Consider the following 14,910-nt stretch of genomic DNA (forward strand, 5'->3'; position numbering starts at 1 on the left):
ACTGAAATAGTGAAGAGAAAACCATGTGCAAAACATTAGTTAATTTCACAGTTTCAGGACTCACTTCTGCAGCACTCAGTCAAATCATATTAACATCTTAATAACAAATTAAAATTAAATCTGATAGATTTCACTCACTGAAAGGATGCTCTGCGACGATGGTTTCAGACTCCGTGGACTTGCTGACACCGAATCTGTTTTCTGCCGAGACCCTGAATGTGTACTGCATGTACTTGGTCAGATGGCTGACATGGAGAGACGTTCTCTTTACACTGGAGTTGATCAGCTGCCAGGCGGTCGAGCCAGACTCACGCTTCTCCACAATATAGTTGGTAATGCTGGTGCCGCCATCATCCTCTGGTGGCTCCCAGTTCAGGACACAAGACTCGGATGTGATGGAGGAGACCTCAATAGGTCCAGTTGGAGGACTGGGTCTGGCAGTCACGTTGACCTCAACAGTGAACGTCTTGGTTCCAGTGACGTTTTCTAGGGTCAAGTAGTATTTACCACCATCTCCTCTCATGGCCTCCTTCACTGAGATGCTGGTTCTATCTTTTGTTACTTTGATGGTGACTCTATCAGAATTCTTCAGCCTCAACTCTTCGAGTTTCCATGAGACCTTTGGAGCGGGTCTACCACTGATGGGAACCTCGATGGTGAAGGTGCTGCCAGACCTGCAAGTGATGAGCTGGTTGGTGATCTCGCTCAGGTCAGCGGCAGGTTCAATGTGAGGCTCTTTGACCAGCACAGCAGCCGGAGTTTCCCTTGCTGTGCTGTAGCCGGATTCATTTTTAGCTTTAACACGGAAGTCATATTCATCTCCCTTGTTGAGCTTTTCAACTGAATAGGTGAGATTTGTTGTGTTGCCAACCACCATCCATTTATCTCCTCCCTTTGGCCTGGCCTCAATGACATAGCCCTGAATGCGGCTGCCACCATCATGTTCTGGTTTGAGCCAGCCCAGAGACACAGAGCTGTCTGTGGTGTCCAGGACGTCCAGTCTCTTTGGTGAAGCCGGCTCAGCAGTGGCAATGACTGGCTCGGTGAACTCAAATGCCTCGCCCATACCATGCTGGTTCTCAGCTGACACTCTGAAGAAGTATGGCACTCCTTCCAGCAGGTCTTGAATCTTCAGGATGTGGCCTGTGCACTTGCTGCCAGACTGCTGCCAAGTGCGTCGGCTGGCCTCACGCCTCTCCACAATGTAATGGTGGATTCTGGCTCCGCCATCGTTCCGAGGTGTCTCCCAAATTAGAGTAACGGTTCCTCTGGAGACCTCTTTGAAAGCCACATTCTGTGGTGATCCAGGAGTGTCCATCACCTTCACAGTGAATGTAATTGCCTTGCTGCCACTGACATTCTCCAGGTTGACTGTGTATTTGCCGGTATCATTTCTAGAGCAGTTTTCAAGGCTGAGAGAGGTGTAACCGTCTGTTGTTGTGATCTCTGACTTAACGCTCAGTTCTCCATCTTCCTTCACCCAGGTGGCAGTGGGAACAGGTTTTCCTCTGAAATGGATTCCCAGGCACATTGATCCACCAGCCTTGATGATGTGCGTCTGCTTGAAGGTGGCATCAATGTCCACCTGAGGAGCTGTCAGCCGGTCTACAGCCTGAGCTGGCTCTGGGGTCTCCTTATCCTCACCTCTGCCCACATGATTGACAGCTGCAACTCTGAACCTATACTCGGCTTCTGTCTGTAGTCCAGTCACCACATACTGAGTTTCTGCGACCAGCTCTTCATTTACTCTCTTCCATTCATCTCCTTCTCCCTTCATCATCTCAACAATGTAGCCCAGGATCTCCATACCTCCGTCGTCCGCTGGTTTGGTCCATTCTAGACTGATGGAGGTGTTGGTGGAGTCGGACACACAGACCACAGATGGAGCACATGGGATGTCCTTTGGTTCAGCGGCTTTGATTGGCATAGAGATGTTGCTAGGAGTACCAACACCAGCGTCATTCACAGCCATGACTCGGAACTCATACTCCATATCCTCGGTCAGATGGAGAACCTTGTGAGCACATTCAATGATGGGTTTTTTGGTCACCACCTTGTAGAAGCGGACAGTCTTCTTCTCCCGTTTCTCTACGATGTAATACTGGATGGGATTTCCTCCATCAGAAGTTGGAGGAGTCCATGAAAGAGTGATGCTCTCTCCGGTCACCTCAGTGGCATCAGGAGTACCAGGAGCGTCAGGAGTTGCTGGAGGACAATAATGATCAGATTAATAAAAACTATACAGTTCCGTCTTGTAAATCATATACTTGACATGGTGTGGTGTTTTTGAAGCTCATTGGAGAAGGTAAGAGAAAATTTACATTTTTCAAAAACTCAGAGATCCTAGAACCATACATCAGGAAATATCGTGTGCAAGGCATCATGTTTAAAGAAGTGATATTTTGCTTTTTTAAAATGGAATTATACATTTTAAAACATTTCCCTGTGGTCTACATAAACTGCAAATGCTATGCTTAAGTCTGAATTCTTCATTAAACGCCACAGGCCCATCTTCAACTCTATTTCTGAGTAATGACACCAGAAAGGTCATTTTGAGTGCTGGCCCTTTAAATGCAAACGAGCCACTTCACGCCCCACCCCCTCCAAGTTGTTGACCGTGCTGTTCTGTCCTGTTCAGCCACTTGTGTTCACTAATACAACCAACAACTGAACATTTTAGGTAATCGACTCGAAGTCTGGAAATATTTTCAGTATGGACTACATCTGCTGCTGCTGACAAACAATTGTGGTGTACTCAGAGAAATGTTCGTCGGAAGTCTTGACCTTATATGTGCAAATGTTGTGATGTAACTAGTTATAGACGTAACAAATTAAACAGGAATTAAAACAGGTTGTAGAAGTCCACTCAATTTTTGCCAAAATGAATATAAAGATTGCTTTGCAGCACCTGGAGGGTTCAAATTCAAACTTTTTTAATTATTAGGGTCCAAATACACAAATAAATGTACCAAAGACTAATAAAAGTGGGTTTAGCAAAATATAACCCCTTTAAGGCACTAAATCTCTGCTTGTAATAACATGTTAATTAGTCAAATGATATGATGAAAAGCTTTTCCTACTTACTGTACTGCAACTGAGCAATGATGGGGCTGGATTCCAGTGGTCGGCCAACTCCGAACTTGTTGACGGCAGAAACCCTGAACTGGTACTCATTGGTCTTGATGAGTTTGGTGGCATTGAATGTGCACTCCTTACACTCATCAGACACTAAGGCCCAGGAAATCTTGGCAGTCTCCCTCTTCTCAACGATATAATGTGAAATCTCAGAGCAGCCGTCATTCTCAGGAGCGTTCCAGGACAGAGTGCACCTGCCTTCTGAGATGTTACTGAAAGTGATGGGTCCGACCGGCTCTCCGGGAGTATCTGCAGAGAGATGGGAAATTGAAATAATTAACATATTTAAAACACATTTTACATTTCAAATTGCTTAGAATATTTCAGTGGCTAGATTTTTATTGTAGTTTTATGAAATTGAACAAATGTTTATCTAACTGGTAAAATATTTTTCTTGATTTAAAGTGGTTGTGTTTAAGATGATTTGATTTCTTGCTAGAGGGACTTTCCTTGAGGGCTTTCTTTGATTCAGAATTTTCTGTTTTATAAAGTAGAAAACAAATAAATGGATGTACCAATAACAAGTCAAAACCTCATACCTTGGACTTGGACAAGAATATCCTCCTTCTTGCTTCCAGATCCATTTGTGGCTTCTACAGTGTAGAGGCCACGATGGCCACGATCTGCATCTCTGACAAACAGGGTGCTGGATCCAGGAACGGTAATGATGTCCATCATCTTCTTGGTCACCTCTACACCATCTTTAAACCAGACCACTTTAGGAACAGGACGTCCAGTGATTGTCACCTTCACCCTGATGTTGTCTCCAGCCTTCACTGTCAGGCCTTCGAAGTACTCGGGCCCGAACTCGATATTTGGAGTGGCTGATATAAAAAAGTAGGTAAATCAGTTAATATCACATCTTATTTTTCTACTGTGCTAATAAATAACATTACAGCATAGAAAGAAAATAAGAAAAGTAATGTTTGATTTTAAGACCTTTTCAAAACAGTGATAGGCTTATTAGATCTGATTTTATAGAATCTAATAATGTCTGCATAGAAAATTAGCTGTTACTAACTCTGTATTTACTGTATTTACTCACCATTCTCACTTCTGACCACAATCAAACCAGACGAGTTGGATGGAGGGCTGATGACACCGATGGCATTTCTAGCAATCACTCTGAACTCGTAGCGTTCATTGGTTGCCAGACCGGTCACAGTATACAGACATTCTTGGACATCGGTCAGGTTGGCCTTGAACCAGCGGCCGTGTCCCTGTCGTTTTTCAATGGTGTATCCGGTGATCTTACTTCCACCGTCACGTTTGGGTGCATCCCATTTCAGTGTAATAGAGTCACTTGTCACATCAGTGTAGTCAGGCTGACCAGGAGGATCTAAAGAATTGACATTAGTGAGGATATTAGCAAGACAGCAACAAAACAAAACAGTCAATAAGAATCTGAATAGATTAATTTTACACCATTGTTTTAACTGAATTTACAGAACTAATACCATATTGCAGGGGTCAGCAACCCTGGTCCTCGAGAGTTACTATCCTGCATGTTTTAGTTGTATCCCTCTTCCAGCACACCTGATTCAAATGATAAGCCTATCATTAAGCTTTGCGGAAGCCTGATAATGACCATCAGGTGTGCTGAAAGAGGGAAACATCTAAAATGTGCAGGATAGTAGCTCTCGAGGACCAGGGTTGCTGACCCTTACCGTATTGTAATATATGCCATTGTAGGGAAATAAAATTACACAAACTGTGACAGAAGATTTGAATGCTCTCCTCACAGTTATGACTCAGAACTCACCAACAGGACTAACAGCCATGGTGGGTTTGCTCTCGTCACTCATGCGGCTGAATCCGGCATCATTCTGGGCATAAACTCTGAATGAATACTCAAGGCCTTCAATCAGCTCCAGGATCCTGAAGTCTGTTTCTTTGATGAGCATTGGGTTGACCTTCTGCCACATGATGCTGTTCTTTTCCCTCTTCTCTACATGGTAGCCCTGGATTGGGGTACCGCCATCGTAGATTGGTTTCTCCCACTGGATGGTCATGCCATCATTTGTCACATTGTAGACCACAGGTTTACCTGGTGGGCCTGGAGGTCTGAACTGGTGTTTGGCAACAACCATCTGAGAGAGCAGGGGCTCGCTGACTCCATATCTGTTCTCAGCACAGACTCTGAACTGGTACTGGACCCCCTTGATCAGATTTGGCACCTTAAACTCAGTTCCCTCCACACTAGAGCATGCCATCTTCCAGTCAGACTTTGAGGTGTCACGCTTCTCCACAGTGTAGCAGGTGATATCTCCACCACCATCATCATTTGGTTCATCCCAGGAGATCCTGATGCTCTCAGCCCTCACCTCATCCAGACGGATCATTCCAGCTGGCTTTGATGGTGGTCCGAGTGTGACCACATGAATGTGGAAGGACTTCCTGTTCACCTTATTGTCAAGGGTGAGTGTGTATTTACCCTCGTTTTCCTTTGTAACATTCTTCATCATCAGAGTGGCTTTGTTCTCAGTGGTCTTGAAGCGAATTTGGTCGCTTTCCCTCAGAGGTAGGCTGTCCTTCAACCAAGAGATTGTAGGTCTGGGCTTGCCTTTGTATGGCAGCTCAATATGAACATTGTGTCCGAGTCTGACATTGATGCGACCACCTGGGTACTCTGCAAGGCAGGCCTCAGGCGTGATAATGTAGTCGATGACTTTAATAGGTCCAACCTCTACAAAGTCGCCCTGTCCCTTCTCATTTCTTGCAGCGACTCTGAAGACCATGTCAGAGTGCTCCTTCAGCTTCTTGACCTCAAACTCGCAATGTTTGCTGGTTCCTCCCAAAGACCAAGTCTCTTCGCCCTTAATCTTCATCTCAATGACGTAGTCGGTGATGATACTGCCGCCGTCATAATCAGGTTTCAACCACTGCAGAGTCACAGAAGTCTTGGATGAATCCTTCATAGATACCTCTTTAACTGGTCCTGGAGTCTCTGTGGCCTTCACTGGTTCCGGTGTATCACATGGATCACCAACTCCATTCTCATTCTCTGCCAGCACACGGAAGAAGAAAGATGTCTTCTCAGACAGATCCTCAATAGTGTATGTCAGGTCTGTGCACTTGCTAGTTACTGCAGAATATGATCTCTTTGACGAGTCTCTCTTCTCCACAATGTAGTTTGTGATCTCAGCTCCTCCATCGAGCAGAGGAGGCTCCCAGCACAGAGTCACTTTACCACGAGTCACATCCTTAAGGACCAGGTTCCTGCATTGAGCTGGAGTGTCCTGGACCTTCACGGACAGGGTCAAGGTCTTGGGCTCTCCCACTCCATTCTCAATTTTCACTGTGTACTTTCCAGTGTCGAGTCTGGTCACCTCACGCATAACGAGCACTGTGGTGGTGTCTGAGTGGTGGAACTCATACTTGGGGTCGCGGTCGATGCATTCTTCACCCTTACTCCAGGAGGCAGTCGGAGCAGGACGGCCCTTGATGGGAACAGACAGTTCCACATCTTTACCGGCCTTCACGATGTAGTGAGTTCTCATGGCCACATCGGCGTCGATCTGGGCCTCCTCTGTGGAGAGCACAAATAAAAACAACATCACAAATAGAAAACAATGTGTAACAAGGAAAACAAGAAAACGTATTGTTAATTTAATGAACACTTTGTGTTTGTAACATTTAAGGAGAAAGTAACTTAAAACAAAGTTTTGTGAATAAAACTTTACATGTAACCGGTTTCAGTTTGAGTCATGGACTTACCCAGGATATCTTTGGCTTGCACAGGTTCGGTCATTTCCAACGCTTCTCCACGGCCGGCACAATTCACAGCAGACACTCTGAAGAAGTAGTTGACATCTGGTTTTAGGTCATGAACAACATATTCGGTGGTCTTGACCTCTCCCTTGGTAGTGATCATGGCCCATTCTTCTTCTCCTTCCACCAGTTTCTCCACCATGTAGCTGGTCACCTCGCTGCCTCCGTCCCATTCAGGTTTGGACCAGCCCAAGGTGATGGAGGTCTTCGTGGAGTCGGCGACCTTCAGTTTACAAGGCTCATCTGGTGGATCTGTTTAAAAAAGAGGTGGAAGATTAGAGCATTTTTTTATTGTCAGGGTTCAATCTATTTCCATCCATTTCTGTTTAATTCTACATTTCAGCTCATATTTTCTTTTCAAGTTGTTCAGTCAGTTTGGTTAAAAAAACTTTTAACCAACCATTTATCTGTTTTTATAGTTTTAACAGTTATGGACGGAAACTTGGAAAAACATGATAGTTTTCCAGATTTTCAGAGAATGTAATTATACCTTGTATTGTAAAACTTTCTTTATTTAGCTTTATTTAATAAAGTTACAATCTTCTATGTTTATTATGTTTATTACTTTTTTCCAGACTTTGTGAAAATATATTAAAAATTTGTAATATGTTGGATGTAAGCGTAAATATGTGTACATATTACTTGTGGATCTAGATTTCTTACCAACTGGATCAGCAGCTTTGTAGAAGTCTGAGGCATCTGAGAATGGTCCCTCTCCGGCTTTATTAATGGCACAGACTCTGTACTGGTACTCGCTTCCTTCAGTCAGATGATAAACAGCCTGTTTGATGTCGCTGATTGGATCTTTGTAAACTCTGATCCAGCGCAGACTCTTCTTATCTCGTCTCTCCAGATAATATCCTGTCACAGCGCTGCCTCCATCTACGCCAGGTTTGTCCCATTCTACGATCATTGTGGTCTTAGTGATGGTGTTGACCTCAGGAGTACGAGGCTGCCCAGGATTCACTGGGGAAACGATAAAACAAATATGTTCATGAAATGTGTACAGAAATACTGTATGACATACAGTTATAAACATTTTACAATTGTGAAGTTTGGGTTATTTGTAAAATTGTCAACGTGAACAGTGTTAATAGGTCTCACCAAAGGCGTTCTTTGCGATGACCGGCTCTGACTCCAGTGCTTCTCCAACTCCAAATTTGTTGACTCCCATCACACGGAACACATACTCGTTTCCACGAACCAGTTTGCCAACGGAGGCGAAGGTCTGTTCGAGGTTGTCTGACACTGTGGACCAGACCACTCTGCTAGTTTCACGTCTTTCCACAATGTAATGGGTCACTTTGGATCCTCCTTGATCGGACTCTGGAACAGGTTCCCAGCTGAACACAATGCGGTCTGCGGTGACTGAGTTGAAGTTAATGAGCCCGGCTGGTGGACCAGGTTTGTCTGAGGGAAGATAAAAAAGGAAGAATGAATCAACAACAGAAGGACAATTAAAGATGATGAGTAAGAGTTTGCAATTTAGACATGAAGAGACAAGGCAGTGATGATGAAGCTCCAAATACCTAAGATTTCCATCCTGATGGTTGCAGATGCAGAGCCTAGAACATTCCTGATCTTAATTTCGTATGATCCTGTCGCATGGCGAGTCGCATCCTTTATCAGAACAGCAGAGGAGTCTGTCGTACTTTCCACAGAAACAGTAGAAGTTGCTACAAGCTCCTTTCCATCCTTCTGCCACTCGATGGTTGGCAGAGGGTTAGCGATGATTCCAACTCTCAGTTTAACTGAGGAGCCGGCTTTGTACTGAACAACATCCAGATACTCTGGAGGAAGATCAATGGCTGGAGCTCCTGCAGGACATGATATACTTCCATCAGTAACGTACAGAAATTCAACAGAAGGATTCAGAACCATAGATAAAGTAGAGAGGATTGTGATTTTCTAATGTCGAAATAGGCAAATTATTAAAAATGAAACAGTTGATGACAACCCCCTTTTCAGAAAACAACAGTAATGAATCTAAAGTGGTCTGCCGATTGCATTTTAACCAGAGGAAAAACATGGTACTATTGTACTACTGAGAGAAACAAAGGCTACAACCACTGAAAAACCTTTGAAACTTTCAAAACCTAAGTAAAACTGGTTCTTCATAAGAAAAAAAAAAGCATTGCAAAGAAATGTTTAGTTGTTCAATGTTCTGAAATAATGGGTAAGTATTTTTACATCCTGCTGTTACAAATAAATACTGCTGCGGAGATAGTCAATATTCAATCAGATTATCAACTTTCTACCAAAGCTGAAGTGCACTGCAATTTTAACATCAGTTTCTGCATCAGCATTCAAAGATGTACAATCTGTCTTGTCATGGTGACAGAGATTATTTAGTTTTCCTATTACTCATTAGTTTGATTATTTATATCTAACAGCCTTTGGTTGATTTTCTACAACACTCTGTTTAAGTATTTCAATAGACAACATTACACAGTTTTAATGTCTACCATGTAACTCACCACATGCGTCCACACAGGTGACTGGTCCAACGATGAACGATGGGTTGCTGATGGACCCAACAGCATTCTTGGCATAAACTCTGAACTCATAGGACTCGTTCTGGTTCAGTCCGGACACCGTGAAACCCAGCTCGATAACATTGGAGAAGTTGGCCTTCACCCATCTGCCGTTTGGTGCATCTCTCCTCTCCACGTTGTAGCCGGTGATTTTACTGCCGCCATCGAACGGAGGCCTCTGCCAGGTGAGACTCACTGAGTTCTTGGTCACTTCAGTGACTCTGACATTTGCTGGGGGCTCTGCAACAATAAAACAACAATAAATGTGTCACAGTCAAAGCTCATGGTATCATTCTCAGGTTTTTTAGTATCCAAGTCACACAATCAATGTTTTTTGTTAAATGATCTAACTGTGACAAACTGAAGGCAGATATGAAACTAAAAACACTCACCACAGGCATCGATAGCCAGAACCTCTTCAGATGTCTTGCTTAACTTTCCAATACCAGCTGCATTTTCAGCAGCCACTTTGAATTCATAGATCAGTCCAGGGCAGATGTTTGTGACGCGCCATTGGTTTCCTGGAATGGCTGTTTTATTGACCTTCTGCCACAGAATGCTGCTCCTCTCCTTCATCTGCAGATGATATCCAAATACAGGGTTTCCACCATCATTCACTGGCTCATTCCAGCAGACGGTCAGGCTCTCCCTGGAGACAAATCCGAGCCAAGGTGTGGATGGAGGTCCAGGGATGGCTGTGGAGGATCCATAGCAGAGTTAAATGACAGTTACATTTATTAAACATAAAGCAAATGAAAGACACATTATATGGACATTTAGAGGAAGTGATCATCCCCTTTACAAAACACTGCTCTTTCAGTTGCTGCATTTTGAATAAGCTGAGAATTTTTGATCGAGTTTCATGAGTTTTCCTAGAAAATATTTTGACATTAAGTATCTAAATGTGGGTGTATTTGTAAGATAAACATGATAAAAACTCTGATATTTTGAATTACAGCTGAGTGACTTTCATCTAAGCAGCTGCATAAAAGCAGCAAGAAGGAAATACAGTATCGTGTACTGATTAAAACCTGTATTTTTGTTGGTTGTTCCCTAATGTTCTGTATTGCTTCAGTCCAAAGTGTCTTAAACAAACAAACAGGGTTGGATGGACTGTGTGGACTCACTGTATGGGAGTTTGATGGTGACTGGTTTGCTGTCAATGTGGCTGCTGATTCCGTAGCGGTTCTGGGCTTTAATTCTGAACTGATACTCCTCTCCTTTAGACAACTTCGTTACTTTGATGGAGCTTCTGGCGATACTGGTTGACACTTCTGCCCAGTTTGGAGTGCTGGTTTCACGTTTCAGAACAATGTAGTTGGTAACAGGACTACCACCATCGTACTCTGGAGGAGCCCATTTGATACAAACAGTGGTTTCTCCGACTTCTCCGATCTCCACTGGACCAATAGGAGGCCCAGGCTGATCCAGAACGACAATAATGATAAAGATCTTGGTGGTTCCTCCTGCATTTGAGGCAGTGATCTCATATTTACCAGCGTCACTGGAGGTGCTTTCAGTCAGGGTTATAATCAAACTGTCTGGAGTTACTTCAGTCAGCAGCCTCTTCGATCCCTTGATGACAACATTGTTCTTGGAAAGAGCCACTTTAGGCATGGGCCTGCCAGTCATAGGAATCTCAAAGGTCAGATCCAGTCCAGCTTTTACATAAACTGTGTTCTTGGGGTAGTTCTTCAGGTCAAACTCCGGAGCCTCTGTTAAAACACAAACACAAGAGTGATAAGTCATGTCACAATTCACCTTAGTATAACACTGCATAATACAGCAAATCTACCTGCAGTCTGATTCATATTTAATTATTTTTACCTCCATAAGAGCAATGAAATATTCTTGGTAATGTAATGTAATGTAATAATGTAATAATCATACTATGATGGATTGCAATCAGCATTTCATCAAACCACACTGTGGCAAGTTGAAGATGAAATTAATACCTTGTATTTCCTTGACAAGAACAGGTACAATCATTTCCTTTGGTTCACTGAGTCCTGCATGGTTCTCAGCCCGGACTCTGAAGAAATACTCAGCGCCTTCCCTCAGGTTCTTGATAGTGTGGGTCATGGTCCTCACTGTGGCACACTTCACCCACTTGGTCTGTCCCTTCTCCAGAGCATCAATCAGGTAACCAGTGACTCTGCTGCCTCCATCATACTCAGGTCTGGTCCAAGCAATTGTAATGCAATCCTTGGTAACATTTACTACTCCAAGTTTCATGGGTGGAGTTGGTACCTCTGTAACAGGCAGATGAAACTTATTAACATACTGTTTGATAAAAAAAAAATGCAAAGGAAACCAACTGGAGTGAAAAGGAATTGCATGTCTTACCTGTGATCTTTGTGCCACCTTTGGCCTCCTGGGGAACACCCACTCCATACTCATTTTCTCCAATAATTCTGAAGTAATACGTGGCTCCTTCTTGCAGATCTTCCACCTTGTATGTCAGAGCATGGCAGTTGCTGGTCACAGATACCCAGGTCTTCTTACTGGCTTCACGTTTCTCTACATGGTAAGCCTTCACTACATCACCACCATCATTCTCCGGAGGTTCCCAGGTGAGGGTTGCAGAATCTCTGGTAACTGCTGAGACCTTAACATTGAGTGGAGGTCCAGGAGAGTCGAGTACCTTGACATCCACGGGCAGTGTTGCTTTTCCCAAAGGTGATTCAATGGTGACACTGTACTCTCCAGAGTCATACCTGCTTGACTTCTCGATTGTCAGTGAGGTGCTGGATTCTGTTGATTCAATGGTTCCTCTCACCTTTAGATCGACTCCCTCCTTGGTCCAGGCTACCGATGGAGCAGGTTTGCCCTTAAATGGTATATTTACAGTAAATGCGGTGCCATGTTTCACAATAAGTACTTTGCGTATCTCCATGTCAACATCAAATGATGGCTCTGCAGTTCTGTCCGATGCCACAGCAGCATCAGAATATTTACTGCGCACACTGCTGCCAATTTTATTTATTGCCTTCACACAGAATTCATATTCTGCATCTGTCTTCAGCCCAGTGATTGTGAACTCCAAGCTCTTGGTAAGAGGAATGGCCTCAACCCATCTTGCCAGTTCTTCAGGTGACTCCTCCTCTTCTTCCTCCTCATACTCTTCCTCTTCATCCTCAACCTCTGGCTGAGGTTTGTGAATGAAGTCCCTGTATTCAACACTGTATCCAAGAACAGGAGCACCACCATCTTCTGTTGGTGGTTTCCAGACAATGGATACACTGTCTTTGGTTGAACTTACAATCTTTGGCTTAGTTGGACAAGAGGGAACAACAAGAGGATCAGCTGCTCTGAATGTAGCAGATGGTTCACTTGGAGGACTGACACCAGCAGCATTTTCTGCATAAACTCTGAAGTCATACTCACAACCCTTGCGCAGTTTGGTGGCCACTGCAGTACATTCAACAACTAGATCTCTGTTCACACGTATCCAGCGCATACTGGTCTTTTCACGACGCTCAATCACATATCCAATGATGGGACTTCCACCATCACTGACTGGCTTGCACCAGGTGAGAATCATTGAATCGCCCGTTATCTCAGTAACATCAACACTCATTGGAGCACTGGACACAGTGAATGGATCTGTAATCTTAACAGTATCACTCTCCAGTGCCTCACCATGTCCATGCTTATTGACGGCCAAAACCCTGAAAATATACTCATTGCCTTTGAGCAGTCCGGTCACTTTGTAGTATGTTTTTGTGACATCCCCCTTCACCAGTGTCCATGCCAAGCGGCTGGTCTCACGCTTTTCAACAATATAATGTGTTATATCAGCACCACCAGCCTCTTGAGGTGGACCCCATGTAAGAGTGCACTCCTCAGCTGTAAGTCCGGTGATCTGCAGTGGTCCTGCTGATGGGCCAGGCTTATCCAGTATCACACAGTTTACTGGCATGGTAACTGTTCCACCAATGTTTTGTAATGTGAGAACATACTGTCCAGAATCTCTTCTGATGCAGTCTTTCACTATAACAGATGTGGTGGTGTCTGTTGAGACTATCTGAATCCTGGCTCTGCGCTCAATCTCTTTGCCATCTTTAGTCCAGGAGACAACTGGGGCTGGGCGTCCAGCAAGGTCAGCATTAATCTTCAGAGTTTCCCCTGCTTTCACAAACACAGTCTCTCTGAATTTAACATCCATCATTATGCGTGGGGGATCAACATCATCCTTGACAGTAATGGGGCCAGTATTGTAAGATGGTCCACTGAAGCATCCAGCTGCATTCTTAGCAATGACCCTGAAGTCATACTGGTTGTTCTCTGTGAGACCGGTCACATCATAGTGGGTCTCTGGCACATTGGTGAAATTGCATCTAGTCCAGCGTCCTTCAGGAAGATCTCTACGCTCAATGATGTATCCAGAAACCTTGGCTCCACCATCATACTCTGGTTTATCCCAAGATAGGGAGACAGATGTTCTGGTAACTGCAGTGACTACAGGTGTACCAGGAGGATCACATGGATCTCTGGCTGCCACAGCTTCGCAGGCCTTGCTGGCTTTACCAATGCCAGCTATATTTTCAGCATAGATGCGGTATTCATACATTAAGCCTCCTTCAAGGCCTTGAACCTTGTATTCTGTATCTTTGATCATTCCTCTATTCATCTTTGTCCAAAGAATGCTAGTACGTTCCTTCCTCTCCAGATGATAGCCAAGGACAGGACTGCCACCATCATTGACTGGCTCATTCCAAGTCACCAACATGTAGGATTTAGTGGCCAACTTCACAATAGGTGTAGAAGGAGGTCCAGGTTGTCTGAAGTTGTACTGAGCAGTGATTCCAGGTGAATCCAGATATGTACTCTTTCCATATCTGTTAACTGCATAAATGCGGAACTGGTACTCTGCTCCATGTGTCAGACGGCCAGCTTTGAAGGCCGTTCTGGCCACATTGCTTGCTACCATCTGCCACTCTTGAGTGTTAGTGTCTCTCTTCTCCACAATGTAGTTGCTGATGGAGCAGCCACCATCATATTCAGGTGGAGACCAGGACAGAGTGATGCTGTCTGAGGTCACAGCATCTACCTTGATAGCTTTAGGTGGTCCAGGCTTATCTAGGACTACAACTCCAATATCAGTGGTCACAGATCCAGCTGAGTTGGCTAGGGTGATCTCATATTTGCCAACATGGTCTCTGGCAGCTTCTTTGATGATAATTTTGGATGACGTTGCAGTGTTTAGAATGGTCAAGGAGGATGTCTGCTTCAGAGGAAGACCATCTTTCTTCCAGGACACAACAGGCTTGGGTCTGCCTCTCATTGGTACCTCAACAGTGAGATCATCTCCAGCCTTCACACTGTAAGTGGTGAACAGTAAATTCACAGATGGCTCAATTGCAACATCCTTTGCAACTACAGGCAAACCAAGGTCCTTTGGCTCACTCTTTCCCTTCTCATTGATTGCAACAACTCTGAATAGATAGGCTTCATTAGGAGTTAGATA

General features: G+C 44.2%; 1 protein-coding gene across 1 annotated transcript in view; it reads right to left on the reverse strand.

Moving 5' to 3' along the window:
- Positions 1-14,910, reverse strand: part of LOC115411946 (titin-like) — a 130,674-nt gene that overhangs the window by 17,488 nt on the left and 98,276 nt on the right. The window contains 14 exon segments of the mRNA XM_030124250.1: positions 139-2,205; positions 3,085-3,384; positions 3,675-3,959; positions 4,181-4,474; positions 4,898-6,664; positions 6,853-7,158; positions 7,570-7,872; positions 8,011-8,316; positions 8,436-8,723; positions 9,384-9,680; positions 9,833-10,135; positions 10,568-11,155; positions 11,396-11,692; positions 11,787-14,909. Coding sequence (XP_029980110.1) covers positions 139-2,205; positions 3,085-3,384; positions 3,675-3,959; positions 4,181-4,474; positions 4,898-6,664; positions 6,853-7,158; positions 7,570-7,872; positions 8,011-8,316; positions 8,436-8,723; positions 9,384-9,680; positions 9,833-10,135; positions 10,568-11,155; positions 11,396-11,692; positions 11,787-14,909 — 10,524 coding nt within the window.

This window comes from Sphaeramia orbicularis, chromosome 21 (assembly GCF_902148855.1).
Source record: "Sphaeramia orbicularis chromosome 21, fSphaOr1.1, whole genome shotgun sequence".
Taxonomy (NCBI): domain Eukaryota; kingdom Metazoa; phylum Chordata; class Actinopteri; order Kurtiformes; family Apogonidae; genus Sphaeramia; species Sphaeramia orbicularis.